Source organism: Diceros bicornis, chromosome 27 (genome assembly GCF_020826845.1).
Source record: "Diceros bicornis minor isolate mBicDic1 chromosome 27, mDicBic1.mat.cur, whole genome shotgun sequence".
NCBI classification, from domain to species: Eukaryota; Metazoa; Chordata; class Mammalia; order Perissodactyla; family Rhinocerotidae; genus Diceros; species Diceros bicornis.
Genome location: NC_080766.1, coordinates 4,488,432 through 4,512,697, shown reverse-complemented (window position 1 = coordinate 4,512,697; position 24,266 = coordinate 4,488,432). Strand labels below are relative to the sequence as shown.

The window sequence follows — 24,266 nt, the reverse complement described above, 5'->3', positions numbered from 1 at the left end:
ATATTTCTTTGCCTGTGGTTACCATTAATTTAATAAATTAACATTTTATCTCATTTTGTGAGTAGAAGTTGTGGATTGGAATTCTATGTGTTTTTAATAAATATAAATAGAAAAAATGTTAATACACTTTAAATGCCTTTGATTTAACTAAAAAATATTTAAAACTTGCCATTCCTGATGAAAATAATTAACTCCCTTAATGGAGAAAAATTTATGAACACATTTATAGTGGGCTTCACAAGATTTTAGTTATTTATTTACAAAATTAAAATACATTCTCTAATAAGAACTTCATAGTTCTTAGTTCCCTGAATGATTCCTACATGTATTATAAGACAAAAAACGTTTTTATGCATCTCCCAAAAGGTAAAGTTGTGTGCTACATAGTATGGAGGATATGAAGAAGTCTAAAATTTAGCAAATGCATATGAAACACAACCAAACTAATCCTAGCATGTATCATGAATTAAATTTATGAATGAATAAGACATTTAATAAGAAGTAAATAATACAGAAAGTTTCTTAAGAATGGCATGGTATGGAAGGCATCAGAGAGAAATGGGACAGCCCAGTTGGGTTGCACCACAAACAAAAGAAGGTCCAACATGTCTTGTGAAAACAGTGGAAGAGTTCCCACTGACAAGAACATGGTGTGTGCGTAAGTAAAATGTGTCATTCACTAGTCTCAATTCATACTTTTAGAAAAATATAAATGTAGGTTGGGACCAGTTTTTGGAAAAACGCAAAAACTAAAGAGTTTGAAATTTATTGTGTAGGTCATGGGGAGCCATAGAAGACTTTGAATTCAAGAAGGACATGGCAAAAGGTATATTTTCCTGGCAGCAGTAGGCAAAATTGGTCATGGTAAAAAGAAAGTCTAGACGTAGGAATAATACTTAAAAACAGGCAGTATAATAGTTGTAGAATCATAAGTAACACAAAATATCTGATGTCAACTTAAAAGCGTCTCTACGTCCGTTCTAAGGATCACAGGAAGCAGTCCTTACTGTTCTAAAAGTCTTAAAACTTTTTAAGTGTTTTTACAGTGAGAAAAGTTGTATTAGGATAATCCTAACTGCTATAATAAAAACAACAACCTAAATAGCCATTTATTTCTTGATTGTGTAAAATTTAATGTGGGTAAAAGATATTAAGAGTTGAAATGCTCATGACACTTATGTCTTCAGTTCTCCATGCATAACTACTAGTTTTTTACTTTGAGGGAGAGAAGAAGTAAGTTTCTACTTTTACTTTAAATTTGCTTTCATAGTTCTCCAACACATGTTCCTTGAAATGACTGAGCACGTTAAAAAATGTCATGCATGAAGATCCATGATAATGACCTCATTTAGATTCACCTTGTTTTCCATATATTGATTTTATCAAAATCTGGCCCCAGCTGGGAAAAGATTAATAAAGATTCATTTTAGGCAGTGGTATTTTTCGTTCTTTTTCAAATAATAAACAATTGAAAAAATATACAATAAAACCATTTCATAGTGTTATTGGAGATGACTGATTTGAGGTTTTGATCCTGCAATATTTGGCTAGATCCAATAAATTACTAAGCAACTTTTTCCTGAATATTCCATAAACTGCAATACAACTCAAGTGTGTTCATGAAAATTATAAATTACTTTGTGTCAGTGAACTCAGAGAACCTTGCAAATAATAAAAACTACAAACGAGAATGTTATGGAGTTGCTCCACATCATGATCTTTAATGAGTAACGCTGACATTTCTGCTTATTTATTTTGTATTTCCTGTGATGCTACTGATACCTTTATCTTGTATTCATTATTATTTATTATGTTTAACTCACTAATTCTGCCTCTCTTTTTTTTCTCCTTTGATTCTTCAGTGGGAAGAGATCAGTGGTGTTGATGAACATTACACACCTATCAGGACTTACCAGGTATGCAATGTCATGGATCACAGTCAAAATAATTGGCTGAGGACAAACTGGGTCCCCAGGAGCTCAGCTCAGAAGGTCTACGTGGAGCTCAAGTTCACTCTGCGGGACTGCAATAGCATTCCATTGGTTTCGGGAACTTGCAAGGAGACTTTCAACCTGTATTACATGGAGTCTGATGATGATCATGGGGTCACATTCCGAGAGCATCAGTTTACAAAGATAGACACCATTGCAGCTGATGAAAGTTTCACTCAAATGGATCTCGGGGACCGAATTCTTAAACTCAACACTGAGGTTAGAGAAGTAGGTCCTGTCAACAAAAAGGGATTTTATTTGGCTTTTCAAGATGTTGGTGCTTGTGTTGCCTTGGTGTCTGTGCGAGTATACTTCAAAAAGTGCCCGTTTACAGTGAAGAATCTGGCTATGTTTCCAGACACAGTACCCATGGATTCCCAATCCCTGGTGGAGGTTAGAGGTTCTTGTGTTAACAATTCTAAGGAGGATGATCCTCCCAGGATGTACTGCAGTACAGAAGGCGAATGGCTTGTACCCATTGGCAAGTGCTCCTGCAATGCTGGGTATGAAGAAGGAGGTTTTATGTGCCAAGGTAAGAGTCTTCTCTATTTTCCTTTGAGTGGTATTTCTCACCTGGGAGTTTATCCTAGAGTAATGAAAAGAAATGAACCCAGCCTGAACTTACTTGGTGGCAAAACATACCTCAAATTGAACAAAGGCTATTTATAGACTAAATTTATTCCACTTGATGTGTTGATTCATAATTTGTTGTAGAAATATTAACATGTTTGATTATGTGGTGCTGGCTTACACCCCAATAGAAGTGTTACGTATGCTATTTGTAAGTTTTCTTTGCTATTTAATGACTATAGTAGCATAACTCTAGACCAACTGAAAGAAAAAAAATCTTTATCTCTTTTATGGAGAGGGAAGAAACATCACTGGCACTCAGCTAATCTAATTCTAACAGAGTTAGATATGCACTAACTATTTATGTTGGTGCTCATCAATCTCATAGTAATATGTAACCTCATTGCTATAAAATATAGTCTTTCCGTGAGTGACATCTGTGTATCAAATCTGTGTTTACTTACAAAGCACTAGTGCTTTACTAAAGATTATTTTGTTAAAAAATCCAGGGTTGGTGCTTCAATATTTGATGTATAGAGGAGTAATTTTTTTTATTTTTATTTTGCTCCATGATTTGGCCCTTTTGGCTGCTTGGGAGAATATCTGTGCCACGCCTTAGATTGGAATGCATATTTGATCGTTAATATAGTATCAGAGAAATTGAACTCTGTCATCAAGTTGATTTTTATTAAAAATCTCTTTGTACTTGGAGTAAAATCAATTAAAAGATAATCTTTTTCCGTATAAAATTATGATATATCAGATGAAAACTCCTACTTAATCCCAAAACTTGTTATTTAGCATTAGGCAAGGTTTTGTACTTATGAACATACTGAAATTATTATTAAAATTTTAAATGTATAAATACATCAAGAACTTAAGTAGCTGGTCCTTGGAATCCAGTCTGTTTTAATACCTTTGCTTGCTGTTACACTCTACCAAAGGAATTAAGTTTGGCATTCTACTCGTGGCCATTCAGTAAGTCTCAAGTCCATGTGAAAGAAATGAATATACTTTATACATAAATTGACCTTTCTAGCAATCTGAACAGAACATAGCATTTTGCTTTTGACTATAAACATAGTCTGTAAAAAAATTATTTTTTAATAAGAGCAAATGGTACGCTCTAGCTTCTACTTCTCCATGTTATTTAGATTTTGGCAAGCACCATCAGAATAATGTTACTAAGTATGGTTTTGCAAGTTCTAAAATTGAAACAACATAGTAGCTGGTACTGGCTTATAAACGCGAGTGGAAAGAAGTTTTAATGACCTTTATGTTCCGCTTGGAGTTGTATTTCATCACGAAGGTATAGTTTGTGATATATGATATTTATTTTAGAGATTTATTTTAAATAAAATCATGAAGGCCTAACTCAGGAGGAATTTAAAAATTGTCTATTCCCTCTAATTTGTTCTCTACTGAACCAGTTTCTGATACTCACAACAGGAGAGGAATAGGTGTGTCTCCATTTCAATAGTATGTATCAATTTATGCAGAGCTATCTCTTATAAAATATTCCATTGAGCAAGAAACCTAACCAATAGATGTTTGGATTTTAAATAATTTTTATGTAGTGCTTTATACTTCAAAGTTATAAGAAATATAAAAGTAAGTATCAATGAGGTAAATAGAATCACATAAATGTGTTAATAGAAATAAATAAAGCATACAGATATTTAGCCTATATTACATGCTGTCTTGAGGACAAACTTTAGTAGCAGAATAAAAAAAAAGAGGCACATTAATTATATTCAGAAAGCTCACAATGAATTTAGAATTGCTACTATTTTTAACCTCATTTTAATTTACTGAACCACTGTGTTAAAGTAACTACTATGCTATTCAATAGTACTCTGTCAAGATTACCCTTAGAGATAACATTCATGTCAAAGTTTCACATGAATCTAGTAGTTTCTTATTTTGAAGGACATCAGCAGCCCCTTTTTGACGTAGTAATGCTGGATCCTCACAGACGTTCTCTCTCAGCATTTAAAAATACTAGTTTTAGAATAAGAGATATATATGCATAAATAGCAAATGATTCTAAGAGAAAGACCTTGAGAGATTAAACCAATAAAAAATAATCATAGTAGAATCAGAGATGGTACCTGAGATGGGATATGATTGGACAAAGAAAAGAAAGATGATGTTTTTGGGAATGTAATTTAAAGGTGGAGCGCATCCCTGTGGTTATATCTTGGCATTTGTTGATGTTGCCAGGTGAGTGTTGTCGTCTTCTCTTTTCAAAATCAGAAAATCTTTGTGTCTTCAGGTTATTAGACAGCGTGTTAAGGTATTCTGCTTTGTTCTGATTTACATGAGCATCAAGTCTAAGCCAATTTTATTTTGTTTTCATATATCAGTTTGGGCCTCACTCTACTATGTCCTAAAGATCCAGTTAGCTCTGTAGCCTGGCATCTGCTAGTGTCGGCCAGTGTGGTCTGAGGCCGTCATTTCACTGTTGTTGTCAGTGATGGTGCTGGTGTTTGCTGTGGTTGTTATGGTTTCCTTTTTTAATGTTTAATTTGTTGGTTGTTTTGTTTTTGTGTGTGTGTTTGTGTGAGGAAGATCAGCCCTGAACTAACATCAATGCCAATCCTCCTCTTTTTGCTGAGGAAGACTGGCCCTGAGCTAACATCCATGCCCATCTCCCTCTACTTTATGTGGGACGCGGCCACAGCATGGCCTGACAAGCGGTGCGTCGGTGCACGCCCGGGATCTGAACCCAGGCGGCCAGCAGCAGAGCGTGTGCATTTAACCTCTAAGCCATGGGCCCGGCCCCTTGTTGGTTGTTTTTTAATAAGCTTGTCAACTGGTCAGAAATAGCTTTCTATGACTCTCATGAAGCAATGTTTTAGCAGCCAGTGCTTCCATTCAGGCACACAGAGGAATGAGAATACTTAGAAAAAATACAGATGTGGGCTGGCCCCGTGGCTTAGCGGTTAAGTGTGCACGCTCCGCTACTGGCGGCCCGGGTTCAGATCCCGGGCGCGCACCGACACACCGCTTCTCCGGCCATGCTGAGGCCGCGTCCCACATACAGCAGCTAGAAGGATGTGCAACTATGACATACAACTATCTACTGGGGCTTTGGGGGAAAAAAAAAGGAGGAGGATTGGCAATAGATGTTAGTTCAGAGCCGGTCTTCCTCAGCAAAAAGAGGAGGATTAGCATGGATGTTAGCTCAGGGCTGATCTTCCTCACACACAAAAAAAGAAAAGACACAGATGAAAAGATAGCTGAACAAACCATGTATTTTATGAGATCAGTTTGTTTTTTTGGTTTTTTACAAAACACATTATGTCACTCTTTTTGAAAAGGATGAAACAATACTTTGAAATACCCGCTATGTGGAGCACACATACAGCCAGATTTTAAACACCCCATGGTAATTTTATAACACAATGATCAGTAACCATAGGCTTTCAGTTGCCTAACACAGAGGAAAACAAGACTCATTCACTTTATTTCAACAAATATTTATGAGCACCTACTTCATTCTAACACTGTATGAGAATTCCAAGATTGTTTTTAACATTCTTTACTTACTAGGTGCCAGACACTGTGCTTATTAGCTAAGGAATTTCCATGAGCTATCTCATTTATTCCTCAAAATAACCTATGGGTACATGTTATTATTATCTCTATTTTGAAAATGAGAACAAAGCTTTGGTAGGTTAAATATCTTGCCTTAAATTCTGTAGCGAGTAAGTGTTAGAGCTGAGGTCTGAAACCTGGCAGCCTGATTCTGAAGGCTGCAGTCTTAACCTCAATATGTAGCGCTTCTCAATGATTCAGTCCAATGGTGACAGAGACCAGGACAAGGACACACATTCTACTGGAGGTAGAGTATTTTTTAGTATTTAGTATTTTTAGAGTATATTGAAGGATAAGTAGGACCACAGAGAGTTGGCACAAAGTAACCAAGAATCTGTTAATGTAAGGTTTATCTATTTCAGTTTATTTCCCACGTTTTTCTGTTTCTAGATTTTTAAGAAAGAATTACTAGCCAAAATGCCACATTTTGGGAAGACTAGGCTTAGCTTGAGTGATATCCAATAAAATCTGGATATGTGGATTGTTAAGCATTTTAGATATGCAAAAAAGTCTACCAAAGTCAATTCAATAAGTGTTTCTGACCATCTATTAGTACAAAGTAACAATGTGCCAGACACAGGGGAAACATAGATGAATAAGTCATTGTATGTACCTTCCAAGAGTTCACAATCGAGTATGGAAGATAGATACATAAATGAATAATTTTAATGCAAGACAGACCAATATATCTTCTACCAGGGGTACAAGGTTCCTTGGTGATTTAGAGGAAGGAGAGATTAATTTTGAGTATTTCAAAATTAATAATGGAAATTGTTCATTAATAGTGAGAAGCCTTTGTGTTGAGAGTTTTGGACTCATCACTACTGCGCTTAGAAACTTTTGGGGTAGGGAGGAAGGAGTAACTCCTTACATAGCTTACACATTCCAGGTGAGGTTTATAATTTATTTATTGAATCATTATCTCAAAATCTCAGAATGTGGAAAAGCCCATTAGAGTTTTGTGTTCTGAGTTTGTTCCACCAGGAGGCCTTATGGAGAATCTAGATTTCATAAGTAAGTCATTTTCTGACTTCAGTAATGAAATATTCTGAATTATCTATTTCACTCTAGATAGATATTTGGGTCAAACTATATTTCAGCAAACTAAATGATGAAAATGTGACAATCTCCATTTGATAGGAAAAATATATTGATAAAAATATTTTGTATTCAAAAAACTCATCCATCAATTTCAGAACTATAAATAAAACCAAAGTTACCTTTTTCCAGAACCAGAATTCTAACTGTGGCATTATACTTCTATGTAATACAAACTTTCACAACAGTCCACTTTTTCTGAACTGAGGAAAAGTCGTGGAAAGTATCCTTTGATGATTTACTTGATTATTCAACGTTTATTGAGGCTCTAATATGTGCCAAATCCTGACTGCACACTAGGAAGAGAAAGATGAACTGCTAAATTAGCTTGGTTCATAGTGCACAAATGTGTGTGTGTGTATTTGAAAATGTTTTTAGTCTCTGCCTTCAAAGAAACATAGATTTTTAACTCAGCTATTGAACAGAGCAAAGTTAATAATAGTTTAAAATGAAAAATAAGTTATTAACGTGATGAGGAAGGAGGTATTGGTATGGGAGCAGATGAGTGATGGCAAATTAAAATTTTCTGCAATAAGATGATTTATGTTGCGGGTCTTCCTTTTCTTTGCTGGGGAAGATTGAACATGGGAAAGTTAAGAGGATAAAATGGCACACCTTTCTCTTTCAAGGACTAGTTAGAGGGAAACAATAAGGGAGGAGTATAAGAAATATTGGCAGCTAAAGAATCATTCAGGAATTGCATGCCAAGCACGCTGGAAATACAGAAAAAGGCAGCTCCAGGCAGGTAGAGAGTACTTATTACAATAAATTTAGTAAAATGCATGTTAAAAAAAATAACTATATAAGCTTAAACTGATAGGGAGTATTATAAGGATTAGTAAGGAAAATAAGAAATCATGCATCAGACTTGAGTTTTCTAGCAGTTTCTCTAATATACAATTTTAAAATATAGCTTTTTTTAAAATAAATTATCTCTCAGTTTAATGATGGGGATAAATCATGGTATCTCTTTTAATTTAATTCAATAAACCTTATTTGGGCCATGTTCCTGGGATCTGGGCGAATTTGCTGGATGTTGAGAGGGCGGTCAAACTGAAGGTTGAGGTTTATTTTTAGGAAGCCAATAAACCTCCTTTTCAAAGGATAACATTGAAAAATTAAAATTATAAACCTAAATCATCTGCTGTTTGCTTTCAGTAATTGATCATCAAGATTTACTTCACTTGGGAAATCCTTCCTATTTCTTACATCCCAGCATAACTCTTTTCACTTTTTAAGATTGGAGGTGTGGGGGAAATTTCACATTAACACCAAGGGAACCTTGTGATCTTGATTGTATTTTTTAATCCTGGCTAATGAATTATATTATCTGCTTTGATTCAGTTTGGAGAGAAGAAATGAGAATGCTAATGGCTTTTTATATGGTCACTTGATTACATTTGAGGCAGACCAGGAGGTTACTATAAATATTCCTGCTCCTACAAACTTTGTTTAGACTTAATGTACCAAATACCTTATTAATGTCACTGAAGAATCTGTTGCTCTGTGTTTTATCTCTGTGCATTCATTGTGGAATGCTAACTTTATTCCTTGTTCTTGTACATTAGCAGCTTAATAGAAAAGTGTGCTTGATGTGATGTATGAAGACATCTAGACTTTTTGATGATTATCCATAATTATGTTTGTTTCACCTAGGACTTACGGTACCAACTCTTACTCTCCACTCATTTCTCTGTCAATTCAGAAACTCTCTCAAAGAAGCCACCAAGGTTTCAATAATCGAATGATTAGAGATTCTGCTTTCTCTGACAGAGAAGCTAGAGAAAATTGAAAATCTCAGAAGTTTCTTAGCATCTACTAAGTTTATGTGCACTTTCTAGAACTGCAAAAGTTCATATGTTTTAATGAATTCAGAAGCATTTTCTTCCTGTTGTTTTTAGACTGTAAGTTCCGTGAGGGGAGGGACCACGTCTTGTCTTTTTTAGGAACATTGTGCCTACAACCTGGCAGAGTATAGTTAAGTTCTCAAGTAGATACTGACTGAATGAATAATTACTGGGAGGTTTTTATCCCAACTATGCATTCTTAGAATGTAAGTTCTGAAAGAACATACTTTATATTATTTATCTTTGAATCCATGAGGCCTTTCAGAATGCCTTGCACCAAAAGATGTTCATTTTATCTAATTTGAAATGAATGCACTTGACTATTAGGTCACATACAGCTGCAATGAGTTATGACTAGATTCATCTGAACTATCATTATAGTAATGAATAGATGAAGTAAAGTCATGATAATACTTTATATAGTACCTGAGAGAATACTTTTTCTCTTTTATGAATTTATAATGAATATTACTTTTCTGACTTGCAAAAATTAACTACTAGTTTCATACCTATAATTACGTAAAAATCTGTTTATAAAAATGCTGAAATAATTTTTGTCCCTTAATTTTGCATACCTAGTACTTAAAGTGTCGATTTCTCTCTTAATGACTGCACTGAAATTATCAGGTTTCTTACCTTGAATTATGAAAATCTTATTTGTTTTCCTTGAGTTTAAAATGACAGCCCTTTATTCCCACTTTGCATTTAGCAGTTGCACACCCATGATTTTGCAAACCAGTGAATTTATTTTAATAAAAAATATGCCACCAATAAGTAATAATGTAAATAGCTTTCAAATAACAAATTAAACAGTTACATTATGAGAGCTTTATAAGAGTTATAAAACCTTTGCTTTATACAAGTTTCTACATCTCCTCACCAAGTTATATAATAAGTTATGGCAGCATTTCTATGATGCAGAACACTTCCCAGAGCTTGGCCTCAAACTTCAGTTTGCATTTGATTGTTCTGTTTAGCTCTTGTCACTGGCAGGGGTTTGAGTGTTTGGGCTCAAGAGTCCTGGGGACGCTGCTTATCAGTCCTGTGGCCAAACAGTTTGAGCCTCAGGTTCCTCACCCAGGGAAGGGGAGTCATAATATCGACCCTTTAGAATTGTCGGCGGAGGTGTGCTTAGCCCATTGTAGAGTATCTAGCACTGGATAAAAGGTAGTTGAACATCCTCGTTATTGTCAGTCATCAGCATCATTGGAATGTGTTACTCCCCTTGCTTTCTTGTTTCAGACTGTGTTTAAACACTTAGATATGACAAACTCACTGGTTCAACACTCTCTGCTACCTTACACCTTAGAACTTAGAGATACCTGAGGGAGAGAAAATATCTTCAATGGATTTATCTATCTGTGTATTCAGTGTTCATTCTTTGGTTGTCCACCTTCTTCCAAACAGGATTTTTCTTTCCAAGGACTTAACTAAACTAGAATTAAACTTCTAGTTTATTCAATCGTAGGTGATATTTCCCCTATTCTCTTATTATAGCTTTTATTTATTTTTCTTCTTCTTCTAAACAGCAGTTACTCCTGATTTTTCCCATCTAGTATTTGACTCAGTCTCTTATTCTGTCTAGCAGGGGTCTTTTCCACTGGTTTTTCAAGAGCAGCCTTGAATTTACAGATGGACATTTTTATATTGTATACCCAGAAAGACTTTTAGGTTTAAACTGATTTAAGAAAATATAGTTTAGGAAACAAGCAAACAACGACAACGGCATAATAAAATAAAAAGCTACATTTCAAAAGCATTAAACCAAGAATTTTTCCACACGGTGTTATGTCCCGACATTCATTGTGTAAAGGACTAGATTAGATGGTAGGAGAGGATGTGATGATAAATAATGTTCTTGCCTTGAAGGAATCATGTGAGTCCAAAATAAGTAATCAAGTCAGTAAAAATATTTGTCAAACTATTTTACTTGACTCTGTGTAGAACTAACTACATCTATTTGATTTATTTTAGAGATGTATTAACTTAAGAATCACCCAAATAGTACAAAATGCAGTGGAGGAAACAGTATAAATTATATGAAGTAAATGCCAAATATGCTTACATGAATTACAATGTGATATTACTGGAAACTTTCAATCAAATTATGTCAATGTTCTATCTAAACAGTAATTAAGTAAAAACTCCTTTCAAATATAAAAAACAAAGGAAAGAGAAGGGAGTGTATTTGGTTTGTGACATTTAAGTATTGTAGTTCATTTTTGAGTCTGTATAAAAACAAACAGTATAAATTTAAACCATGAATTTGCATGTTTAGGATACTAAAAAGAAATGTGAATTCTCTGTTCTGTGTATACTACAAATCAGATTATTTTGAGCAGTCAGAGACAATTTAATTGCAAACATATTTGGGAGAGATATGACTGTCGTTAAATTTAGGGAGTAGAACAAATTCATATCTAACCATTTAAATACTTCATAATGAATAAGAACAAGTTAAATGACCAGCAATGATAAACTTAAAAATCACAAGCAGTTGTACAAATGTTAGTAGCATTCTAGCACAGAATTACAACTAAATAAGAATTACAGTGTTTTAGTAAAAGATGGAGTCTTTTACCTTATATGGGTTAACTTTAATTCTATAATCCTATCAATTCCATTTTCAAAGAGGCAAAAATAGTGAGACATTTCTTCTTTAAATAGGTATTTACTACTCTTTATCCTAAACTGGAAGACCATTTTATGGCTCAGTATGAAAGTCTTTTCCCCAGGTTCTAATCCTGTTCACAATCATCCCTTATCAAATAGCTGTAGGGTATTAGCTTTTAGGATATCAAGTTCTTTGTTTTTACCACACTATGGTCTCTGAACTTTCAGATACGTTAGTCCAGTGATTCAAAGGTACAAATAACAATTTAGGTAACACCTGTGTGCCAAATGTATAGGCTTTGGGGAGTGCAAATAATTTTCTCTTTGAGTAGTTTGTTTCAGAGTCTGTGGCAAAGTATGGATTAAGCCTCCCAGACAGCATTCACTATGGGAATCTAAAACGTGGAGTAAACAATTTCAGTTGCAGATAGGAAAAGAGCTCTGATTTTACGTGAAGAAGTTGTTTCTGGCATTCCATTTTCAGTCTCCTTTCAAAGGAAGATCAGAATGTTGCCTTGTATACCACTTACTAAATATCTATTAAATGTAAACTCATCGAAAAAGTGATTAGAATTTTCCAAGAAAAAATCACATCTAAGCCCATTCCTCTGTAAGAGGTGGAATATTGGTTATTTTGAATATGTAAAAATTATATTTTGGCATCTTAATAAATGTCAACTTGTCAAATAGCTCGTGGATTTGCCATGATAATTTATTGTCAAGCCTAGTTGGACCCTACAGGAAGTCTTGAAATTTCGTTTATTTAACTTAGAGGTTTACTTTGGGGTTTATATAGATAGGCTTCCTTGGTTCTGATTTGCTGCATGCCATTATGTAAAATAAAATTTTTAAAGTTTATATATTATACAATCTAAGGCTTTTGTAAAGAATATTCATCTTAAATATGTCAAACTTATGCTTTTTCTCTCTAGCTATTCAGATATTATCAAAGCTTCTATATTTTAAAATTTGAGGAATGCACTTTAATTTTTTTCAGAATGCATGTAATGATTCTAGAAAGAGATTATTGATATGTCATTAACTTTTCCAGTTTGTTTCACTGTTTTTAGTCAACCTCTTCTAGAGGAAGGAAACTCAAATCCTACGCAAAATAAACTGAGAACTAGATCTTTTTCTCCCTCTTGAGACACTTAGATTCTGTGAAATGTACTGGTCATGGTTTCACAAGGATTGCTTCAGCAGTACAGAGCCATTGAACACTTTCCACCTTCTTTCCTGTGATTTCTCCCCCTACGTCTGTCTTTTACAGACATATTTTACTAAATCCATATTTTACTAAAACTCTGTTTGGAGTTTTGACACTCCCTTATTAGTTCCAGAGTACAACTTATAACAGCTAATAAGGGTTTACGTTACAGCTCTGACAGCTGGCACTAAACCTGAATAGACAGCAGTTGTGGAGAGAAATATAAGTTTTGATAATATTTGATGAAAGTGCCCCTAAAATAAGGGCCGTTTGGAAAGAATCGTATGACTAGAAAGACTGCACGTGTGCTCTGCTGTGGTAGCTTCTCATCGTCCGGGATGTGGACTATACATCCTGTTGGCAGATGACTCTATAATCACGTATGGATGCCTCTTTAGGGAACGGAATCTGGGATAGTAAATGTTGTTATCTGCCACTATTCCTGCAGTCTTCTGAGATGTGTGGCTGTTGATTGTCCTGTAGAGACATGATCACGATTTGACTTCTAGCCACAGATTTGTTCTGTGAGAGGAGACCCAGGGATCCCAAGGGTGAGTGGAGATCGTGAAACGCATAACCTTCATGTGATCAAGCACAGACTTTTTGTATTATAAAAAACAAATAAGAAGTAAGAACGGCTTCTAATAGTTGAAGACCATGAAGGTAAAATACTCCTGAATTCTCTGTTCAGTGGTCAGTTACAGTGCCACAGAAGGTGAAAGGTGGGTCCTGTAGTTGAGAACAGCTGCTGCTTTTCCACATGAAGACTCACTTGCAACAGGAGAAAGCATATGGTATGGGATGAGAGAATGCCATTCTTGAATTAATGCGTAAAGAACATGTAAAGTTTTGTGAAACTCAGAAATGAATCTGTGTATATAAGGGGCTGGAAAGGAACATTTTGGCTTCTCTGTATTTAGAGGAAAATCTGTATTTCAGAGATTTGGATCTGTTTGCTGTCTATCTCATGCTGCTGTATTGAAGATGGAATATTTCAGTCCATCAATCAGCATGTGTAAAGGTTTTATGGCATACAGTATTGATTAATGTGCAGAACTGGAAGGAAGGAGAATACAGTTCTTGCTCCCAAGCACCTTGGATTCTAATTGGTATATGAACTGAGTTTATGTTAAAAGGAAGCAAACACAGTATTCATCAGGAAAAAAGTGAGATAAGCCTGAAAGACAAATATTATTTAGAGACTCATCAAAATGTGCTACTAAGATGTAATAAATGGAGAGGTTTCAATCTCTATGGAGTTTGATATTCCATCATTTATTCATTTCTGTCAACAAACATTTGAGTGCCTACTACACCAAGTATCCACTGGCAATGTGGGCGCTGAACAAAACAGAAAAATGTCCCTGCCCTCAAGGAAGTTAGATGTTAGTGGAAATATCAGGAAATCAAATGCTAATGCAGATTCTTTCAGTGTACCACTCATAGAATTTTAAATGACTAATGTTCTCAATCCAGGCAATTTTGCCCCCAAAGGACATTTGAGAATGTCTGAAGACATTTTTGGTGGTCACAGTGGGGGGAGGGGATTGCTACTGGCATCTAGTGTTTAAAGGCCAGAGATGATGCTAAATATCCTACAATGCAGAGGGCAGCCTCTCCAACAAAGAATTATCCAGGCAAACCATGTCAAGGTTAAGAAACACTGGTCTAGAATAACTGCTCCTCGTAGAGATATAAATTAAGACTGAAAGGCAGAAATACACATTAGCAGAGTCTGAGCTGGAACCCAAGCTCAAGCATTTCGAGACTGTACCTCAGCACTCGGCCTTTCTGGGGTTTAGTTAGAAATTTGTGTAACTTTTGAAAGCATATGAAGTCCTATTAACTGCTTAGATAATGGGAAAGTTGACACATATGCAAAGAAAAACACAAGCAATATCCTTCATCTGGGAGAAAGAATAAAGATTTCAGGAATATTCACATGGAGGTGGATATTTAAAAACAGTGGAAGAATGTTACTTGCACAGAGCTGGAAAAAGCAATGGACCTTCAGTGGCTAGAATTTGGTAGTGCGAGAACTGAGAATGTGAACAGAGTAATAAAAGAGATCTCAAGGAGATGTGGAGATGGAGGGTGTTTCCTCACGCCAAGGGCTCAGACAGCTGCTCCGTGGTTAGTCCCCATTTAGGACACTTGGACGTGCTGCCGGGAATCAGACCCGGCATTTGACTCCCTTTTTCTGTAATGTGATACTAAGGCAAAGATGACAGGTAGATGTGGGTATATGACAGGACAGATTGTGTTAATAGTCTTTGTCTAAAAAGTTCCTATGGTTCTAGTTCTAGAACTGTTCTTTCTTTGAAAATTAGAGCAGCACTTCAGCTGTTTCTTATAGAAATACCCATTTCTGTCCTCTGGCATGTAACTAAGCCTGGCACTTCATTTAATCCTCCCAATGACCAATGAGGAAGGTGCCATTATGTCCCCATTTCCCATGAGAGGAAAACAGAGGCTTAGAGTAATCAGACAATTGTCCGAGGTCTCAGTTAGTCAACGGTGAAACTGGAATCAGAGTACAGAGCACTCGTGTGTGCTCAGCGTTCCCTCTGACCCCCTAGTGTGGAGGACCAGGGGAGTAAGGGACCTGAAGGCCACCAGCCTGTTTTCAGAAACAGCCTGTGCAGCTCAGGGCCACAGTTACTGGAAGGATGCTTTTGAGGCTACTATTCAGTGCTTTCCACGGTGTCCTCTCTCAGAGACCCATCACAGACATTTACTTCTGGCTCCAGTGCCAGGGTGCTTGTGTTCCTCAGGCTACTGGCTTCTTTTCACGTTTGGAAATTGATTCATGTCATGGTCTTTGTATCTTGTTTACATTCCATATAAAAAAGCACAGAATTATGTGTCTTCCTACATCCTACCAACAGCCATGCCCTTGCAACATGCCTTATTGATTCTAAACTCACAATTTTATTTTTTCCCTTTATATTCCCTTTGTGCTCTGTTCTTCACTTTTTAAAAAGTATTTTATAGTAATCTATTCCACCTTAGATTGTGGGTATCCTGTCTCAAGTATAAGTCATAAATACATTTGAATTACCATGTATCGATTACCTAATATGTACCCAGTGATTAACATACCATTTAATCCACAACAAAAGCCTTACGAGGTAAACATTAGCCATATTTTACCAGGGCAGGGCTGAGAGAATTTACTAATTTGCCCTGTGTCACAATGCCAGGATATAAATTCAGGTCTTTCTAATTCTGAAACCCAATCCTGTTTATAATGTAATAAGCTAATATTTTTCTTTTGATGATACTTTTGCAAGTCACCATAATGTGGAAGTTTACAAGTTCTTGCTGCCAAAGGCTTGGCTGGAGAATTTGGTTATTAGAGTTGAGAAGAAAGATTGGTGATAGTTATTTAAGGAGGCAAGAACTTCACAGTCATTAACATAACACTTGCCTGTTTTTTCAGTATAAAATTGGGTAACACTACAAACTCAAAAACCTTTATTTTCCGGACATGTGGAACTGAGTCACGCCTCTGATTACCTCTGCTGCTATTTCCATTGCTCCTGCTGTTGCTGAGGACATGATTGATAGGAGACGATGGTGAGCAGGGAACTGGGGCTCAGAAAACCCTCGCTGCATGTCCAATGTGTATGCTTTCACAATATGCTTCACTATTAGCTTGACAGATCTCCAAGTGGCAGATTGGGAATGAATTTTGGAAATGGCTGACATATCTGCTACATATACTGGGTTTTTCAAAGCTCACAGACACTGATATCTATAAAAAACACACACACATATGTAAATATATATATGTGTGTATATGTACACGCATGTGTAAATGTATATATATAGACATATATAATATGTACATATAATATGCATATATGTATGCATATATAGATGTGTATGTGGATGCATGTTATATGTGTCCATATACACGTATATATTAGCACTACATACTTAGCATATTACATATTTAATTATTATAATATGTGTACATATTAATGTACTTAAACATCTTTATTTCTAAAAAAAGACGAAGTGTGGAAGAAAATATCAAACTGAACTTGTAGTGCTGGGCTGCTGCATTTCTTTGTATTGCTTTTAGAAATGAGGCAGCATACAAAATAAGTTAATAAATATAGTATGCATAACTTCCAAAATTTGGAAGGATAGCCCATACTAATAAATCTTTGCACTTTTTTAGGTAAATAAATGTGCCTTAAAATGTACATGCTTCCTAAGTTACTAATCAGGTTGTTTTATATGAGGATCATGTATGAAACTATTTTTCTTTGAAAATGTTATTGGTCTAATAGATTACAAAGTTTTGTGTTGCTGTCAGAAATTTCTTTACCTTTTAAGCTTTCCAGAATATAAAGGCTTGTATAGAGCAACTTTTTCATTAATATAGTAAAAACTCGTTTAAAATGATATTCAAGAACAGAAGTAATTCCCAAGGGCTCTTACTGTTTGTGGTTGTTATGTTTTAGTGACAAGATACACGCGGCTTTATATCCAAATCTGTGTAATGATGATAGGTAGGTAATGGTGTTCTATTAGTGCTCCAGTGCAGAGCTACTGGGAAAAGGCAGCTGAAAGTAAAAGCAGACTATATTCTTCATAAGGTTGATAGCTGCTCTGATTAGTGATGAAAAGGAAATGAGAACATGCACTGGCATGCTTTTTATTAAGCACAGTAGGTAAAGCAGATGAACATTTGAAAGCTCACTGAGCTGCCATGAAGAAGTTTAAACATTGTTCATGTTGGCTGGTAGCCAGGCTCACGCTGTAAACTCCAGATGAGGGTCAGCACTGCAGAGGGATTGTCCCTCTCCTTGTGGAGGATGGTTTCTGTACATTCTTAGTCCATTAATAAACCTGAGATTTACTCAGCAGGGTGGGTGGGATTACATTTGTTTTACATGACTTGATATACATTTAAATTTACCAGAAAAGATCCAATAAGATTCCTTAGCATAAGATGATAGTGCCACTTGATTTTATATATTTAGATCTTGTTTGTATCATTTTATTATAATATCTTATCTCTATAAATAAGTTTGGTTTCTGCATGTCTTGACCTAGAATATTTTCTAAGAGTTAGAGTTAGGAGAGAACTATAAATATAGATAGTAAATATGGTAGTAAAATATGGGTACTAAATTTTTAAAAAGTGAATAAAAAGCAAACTTCCTTATCATTATAGATTGTCGTCTTTTTTGGTTTTTTTGTGAGGAAGATCAGCCCTGAGCTACCATCCATGCCAATCCTCCTCTTTTTGCTGAGGAAGACCGGCTCTGAGCTAACATCTGTGCCCATCTCCCTCCACTTTATATGGGACGCTGCCACAGCATGGCCTGACAAGCGGTGCGTCGGTGCGCGCCCGGGATCCGAACCCGGGCCACCAGCAGTGGAGCGCACACTCAACCACTACGCCACAGGGCCAGCCCCTAGATGTCGTCTTTCTAAGATTAGCAGCTGTGCTTTCTCTTCCTTTATAGTAAACCCTTTCAGAGCCTCGTTCAAAATTTGTACACAATAGATGCATCTTCTCTGTGAATATTGAGGCTCCTTTACTTAGTAATACTTTTGCTTCTTTATTAGTATATGCACTGTATAAATCTATAACAGAAGAAAGGAGGCAACAGGAGAGTGGGGGCAGCTTTGTTGAGTGTAGGCACACATGGTGGACGTAGGAGCACATGCACCCAGGCATTTGCTGTACTCTCCCCTTTCTTATCTTAGAGCTTTACAGTATCTCTCCTTCCTGCACAAATCATTTTCCATAAAAACTACTTAAAATTAAGCTTCACAGAATGGAGAGATAATTTAATATTTGACTGACCAATCATACTGGTTGACTAGAAAATTGAAATATTGAGACCTTCAGGGTGATGAGTTGGAATAGTTAATTAACAAACCAAAATTATTAACCAAATAATATTTGATTAATTAACCAAAATAAATTATTTAATTAAATAATTAATCAAAAAAAATAAAAAAATAATAAAATGAAAAAACAAATTCTGCTATAATAGTTAACACATAGTTTACTTCACACCAGTTCATCTTTAAATATTTTTAACCTCTCTTTCTCTCTCTTTTTTTTTTTTGTGAGGAAGATCAGCCCTGAGCTAACATCCGTGCTAATCCTCCTCTTTTTTGCTGAGGAAGACCGGCTCTGAGCTAACATCTATTGCCAATCCTCCCCGTTTATTTCCCCCAAAGCCCCAGTAGATACTTGTATGTCATAGTTGCACATCCTTCTAGTTGCTGTATGTGGGACGCGGCCTCAGCATGGCCGAACAAGCGGCGCGTCTGTGTGTGCCCGGGATCCGAACCCTGGCCACCAGCAGCGGAACCAGGGCCACCAGCAGCGGAGCATGCGCACTTAACCGCTAAGCCACGGGGCCGGCCCATAACCTCTCTTTTTTTTAAAAAGAAGGCTACAAAGAGGAAGTAACAGAAAAGTAATTGCCTTAATTTCTCAAGAAGGAAGAAGGCTAGATATAGCCATTATTTGATATTAAAGATACAGACACCATTATAAAGCCCATACTTTCTAAATACTCAAGTGTTGAAAAAATAGATAGTGAGAACAGCTGCTTAATTTCTCATACACAATAAAAAGGCTTCTGTGATTTGTGAGATTACTTTCCCAATTTAAAGCAAACTACAAAATTACATTTAAAAAGCAATGGATTTCTTTTAAAAAAGAGCATGAAAAGGCATTTGGAAACTATCAAGTTATCTACAACTGAAATTATCCATTCTGGAATATCTATTGTAAGATGTAAAGATTTGCAAGGTTGTAACTTAGTGATTACATTTTGTTTGCTATTATTGATTTGCTAGTCAGTTATGGCGCATGATTACGTGCTGCTGCTTAAATGATTGTAATGATAAGAAAAACTGCGTTTATAATCTTGTGGATTCTATGTCTGAGAAAGTCGGGGCATATATCCTATGAATCCTCTGAGGACACTATCCTTCCTCTGAAGGCTTTTGATATGTTCAAAACAATTTTCTAAAACTATCGTAGATTTGAAAGTAGACTGGATAGAACCTTTACATTTTCTAGCAAATGTAAGATTCTATGCATCTCACATATTTCACTCACATATAACACTCTTATATTTCCATATTTCTTTTAGCTTAATTGTTATTATGTTCTTTAAACTGATACCAGTTTATAAAATTAGGCCATAATAGCCTAGTATATTTTCTAAGAAAGATGTATTTGTGTTCCAAATAAGTTTACAGGAAACACCTTGCTAGTTGTTAAGCTGGGAATCCAGGGTGGTAAAAGTGTCTTCTCGGTGTGCCATACGTCTGTGTAGTCAAGTGCTCTTTATTCCTACAGCAGCAGCAAGGCCCTGGTCAGAGCCCACCTTACTTGAGACACACAGTTATAACTTGCTGAGTCATTCAGTTTCAAAGCTGATAGGAGATGAAAATCTAAAAGTTGAAAAAGGGGAAAGGACTCCATAGAATGAGTAGAGTAAACATCACAATCGGCAGCCTGGGAATGGGCAAGAGCCAGAAAGGTTGTGATAACATACACAAGTGCTCCAGTGACATTTGCCTGGGGCCCCTGTGGGCCCATTTTCTATGCCGAGTAACCCTGAGTGATTCCCAGGACTGCAAAGGGCATAAAGCAAGTAGAAATAGTCATAGATGTGGCCTTGAGGTGTCCATAAAAGTTTAAAGCACATTCTCGCCACTCTGGTGTAGAATGAAGTAGCTGCATATTTCACAATGTTTCCTTCACAGAAAACAGTGATAGAAGCATCATTGCTTTAATCAGTATTGATGGTGTAAATCACAGGCTCTGGATTTCTTCGTGGCTCTACCTCTTGTTCACTATGTGACTATGGGCAAAGCGCTCACTCGGGGGCCGTTTCCTCACATATAAATTAGAAATAACAGGAGCATCTCCTTTACAGTTTTGTTGGCAGGATAAAGTGAGATAATGTTTACAAAATCTTCAGCACAGTCCTGGAACGTAGTCAGTACTTGATAGGTGCTACCTTTTAGCATAACAAGAAGAAAGCCTTAGTTATGGGGAAAAGTCAGCTATCCAGAAAGGTTTTTTTCTTTTTGGAAGTTCCAGGAATCCAGAGAGCCAAGGGTTTTACTATATATCAAATGAAAGTCCAAATAAACTAAAATGTAACTAAACAGTATACAATCTGTCTTAGAACATACTATATTTCTGTACTCTAAATTGAGAGATCTTCAATTCTCATATATTTAGAACTTAGGCTAATCCGTGATTGGCTAGTTTTTCAAAATCAAATAACTTTACTTGGTTCAGTAATTGGTTTTGATGGTCTGTCTAACACAGTTCAGGGTTGTTTCTTTTAAAACAAGCCGTGTCATACCATTCTGAATTCTTTGTCAATTCGAATTACCTCGTTGTGACAGTATTTTTTCTTTATCACGTAGAAAACCAGTTCTTATTCAGGGCCTAATAATTAACTACCTTGCAAATGTCATGACGTTTGAAGTTCAAGCATGATTCCTGAGACTTAATCGCCCTGAGATCCTTCAGACGCGTGCCCTCATGTGGGTGCGAAGGGAGGTGTGGGACTGAGTATGGTACATGTGTGTCTGGGGAGGAGAGCAGAGAGAGTACATGCATATTTACACAATCAACTTGGTTAAAGATGGTCAAAATCAATGAAGATCTGATGCTCAGAAGTCCTTCAATTTTATATAGAAATGTTCAGTCAAACATATAATTGGTACCTGTCATGAATATTATGTGTATTCATATATGCAGTACTTTTAAATTATTATTTCTAATTGTTTTCATTTCTACTTTTTTTTTTTTTTCAAATACAGAGATGAAGCTTCTCACATTGGGATCCTAATTGTGGCTACTGAATGCTAAATCATTTTTTAAGTGAATTGTTTCAAATTGCCTTTGAGAAATAAGCAACAGCTTCTCTCTTGGAAACTGTGGGAATTGACCTCAGACTTTGGATGCAGTCTCATTTAGATATTGAGGATATAAGCCCAAGGGATCACTTCCAGGTCTCTGATTCCTCCTTTATCAATCATAATTTATTTCCTCTGTGTTTCTTGAGTAAATATTAAACTGAAGTAAGAAACTTATACATCACTGAAGGTTGAATATTTAAGTCAGTATTTAGTATGTTCTGGAAAACATCTTATAAGTCATGATATATATTTAAATCCTGGAACTTGGAGCAAAATTCCTCAAGTGCTCTGTACCCTTCCAGGAACAACTTGAGTCCTGTTTGTGTGCTCTCAGGTACTGGAGGGTGATTGACTCATAGCTGTACTTGTGATTTCAGGAGGCTGAGTATTATTATTTTATTCATTTAAACACTTCAGGGAAATTTACTCTAATAATTCAGAGTAAGAATGTCCCAAAACATGATGACAATTATTTTGGGCAGTTTGTTTGTAATGTCCCATGTCCAAGAATGACTAACTCTTATGTTAGGTTGTTTAAACTGGAAAGGTCAAATGACTTAAGCTTCTAAAAATTCATTTAGCAGATTTCACATTTGCTTTCAGCACTTTGGTTCCTTTCACCAGAGTACACACATGTTATGGCTGTAAGTACAGTGAATTTACAAGGTTAATTACAGTGTGTTGTGCATAACACAGACATTAGTTGGTAGTTCAATATTATGTTTGGCATGTGTGATAGCATTGCAAGTAGATTTGCTGTAACTTTGACTTTAGTATCCTTAGTTAGAAATGACTGCTGTCTGAGACACATGGTCTCAGATAAAAGGCCTACTTAGATTCACTTTTAAATAAAAACAGTTTCACCCATTGGTTGATATTCATGAACAGAGTGTGTATAATTGACAGTGTGTAGTTAGGTGCTGCACAGAAGACTAGAAATGAAAAAAGAATATTGAAGATGAAAATTGACTGGGATATGGTGTTCCTTGGACAAAGTTGTAGAAAATGCAAATGGGAAAGGCTGCCAATATAGTGATAGTGGATTAATTTCGTGCTGTTCACATACCGGCTTAATAAATACAGTATATCCACCAGCTTATCACACTATGCATAGTGTTCTTGTCATTTGACATATTTGGGGATGAATATTGAAAAGCATAATAACAATGCTGTGTTTGTTTAAATAAAAATTCTGTGTATAGTAAAATTAGATACACTATAATATGGCATAAATTTGGCTTTAGGAATTATGAACTTTATGTATACATCTTGATTGACAAAGCACTGTGTAGGATGCAACACCTGAGTAACCCGTAACACACACAAGGAACTTCCAGCAGTTTTCACACTGAGGTACCTGTAAACTGGAGATTCATAGAGAATGTCCAAGGGGTACATGGACATTTGTGGTTTTAAGGAAATTAGTTTTCAAATTCTCAACTTGTGTATGTACTGATAGTGACTTGTGTGAGAATTTGACTGTGTTTAAGCCCAAACTCTCAAGCTAATTCTCTTTCCCCACCTCCCTTTTCACAATTGCTCTTTTCTTTCTTTTCTAAAGTGCATTCCTCTCATCCTTCTAAAATCTTATTTAGGTGCATTGTCCTTTGGCTGTAAGTGTTAAACAAAGGGGAATAAAAAATTTGGTGTCGAGAATGTGAGTGGGTGTGTATCAAATTCTATTTCAAGTCAAGTAGTCTTCCAGTTCTTTGCTTTCATTCAATTGAAGAAAGACCTAATAAATTGTCAGTTGATAAAGTAGTAAAAATCGGGGGCTGGCCCTGTGGCTTAGTGGTTAAGTGCGCGCGCTCCGCTACGGGCGGCCCAGGTTCAGATCCTGGGCGCGCACCAACGCGCCGCTTCTCCGGCCACGCTGAGGCCGCGTCCCACATACAGCAACTAGCAGGATGTGCAACTATGACATACAACTATCTACTGGGGCTTTGGGGAAAAAGAAGAGGAGGACTGGCAATAGATGTTAGCTCAGGGCCGGTCTTCCTCACAAAAAAAAAGTAGTAAAAATCGATTTAATGATAAATTACTATGGTATTTAACATACAACTCAAGTTCAAAGAATTAAGTCACACTGCTGTAAGAAAACTATTTCCATTCCTATCTAGTTACTTATGTAAACAAGATTTCCCAGTGTTTACATCTATAACAATAAAAATAGAAAATGAATTGATTCTGAATACATAGCAATAAGTAATATCCATTCTAATTGGAAAACAAAATGTCTACTTTGTCTCATAAGACATGAATTTCTAACAAAATTTTACTTTTTATTAAAATTGTTTTTAAATGTCTGTGTAGTTTTGATCAGTTCTTTACTAATAATTATAGTAAGATAATTCAGAAAAATAATTTATAGACTTAAAGCATTATAATGAAAAGAAATATTATTAATTT

The 24,266-nt window shown here is 35.9% G+C and overlaps 1 protein-coding gene across 2 annotated transcripts in view; it reads left to right on the top strand.

Annotated features, from left to right (window-relative positions):
• EPHA3 (EPH receptor A3) overlaps window positions 1-24,266 on the top strand; it is a 355,543-nt gene that overhangs the window by 96,745 nt on the left and 234,532 nt on the right. For both annotated transcript variants that reach the window (XM_058570678.1, XM_058570677.1), the window contains exon 3: window positions 1,863-2,523. In XM_058570678.1, coding sequence (XP_058426661.1) covers window positions 1,863-2,523 — 661 coding nt within the window. The remainder of the gene's footprint in view (window positions 1-1,862; window positions 2,524-24,266) is intronic.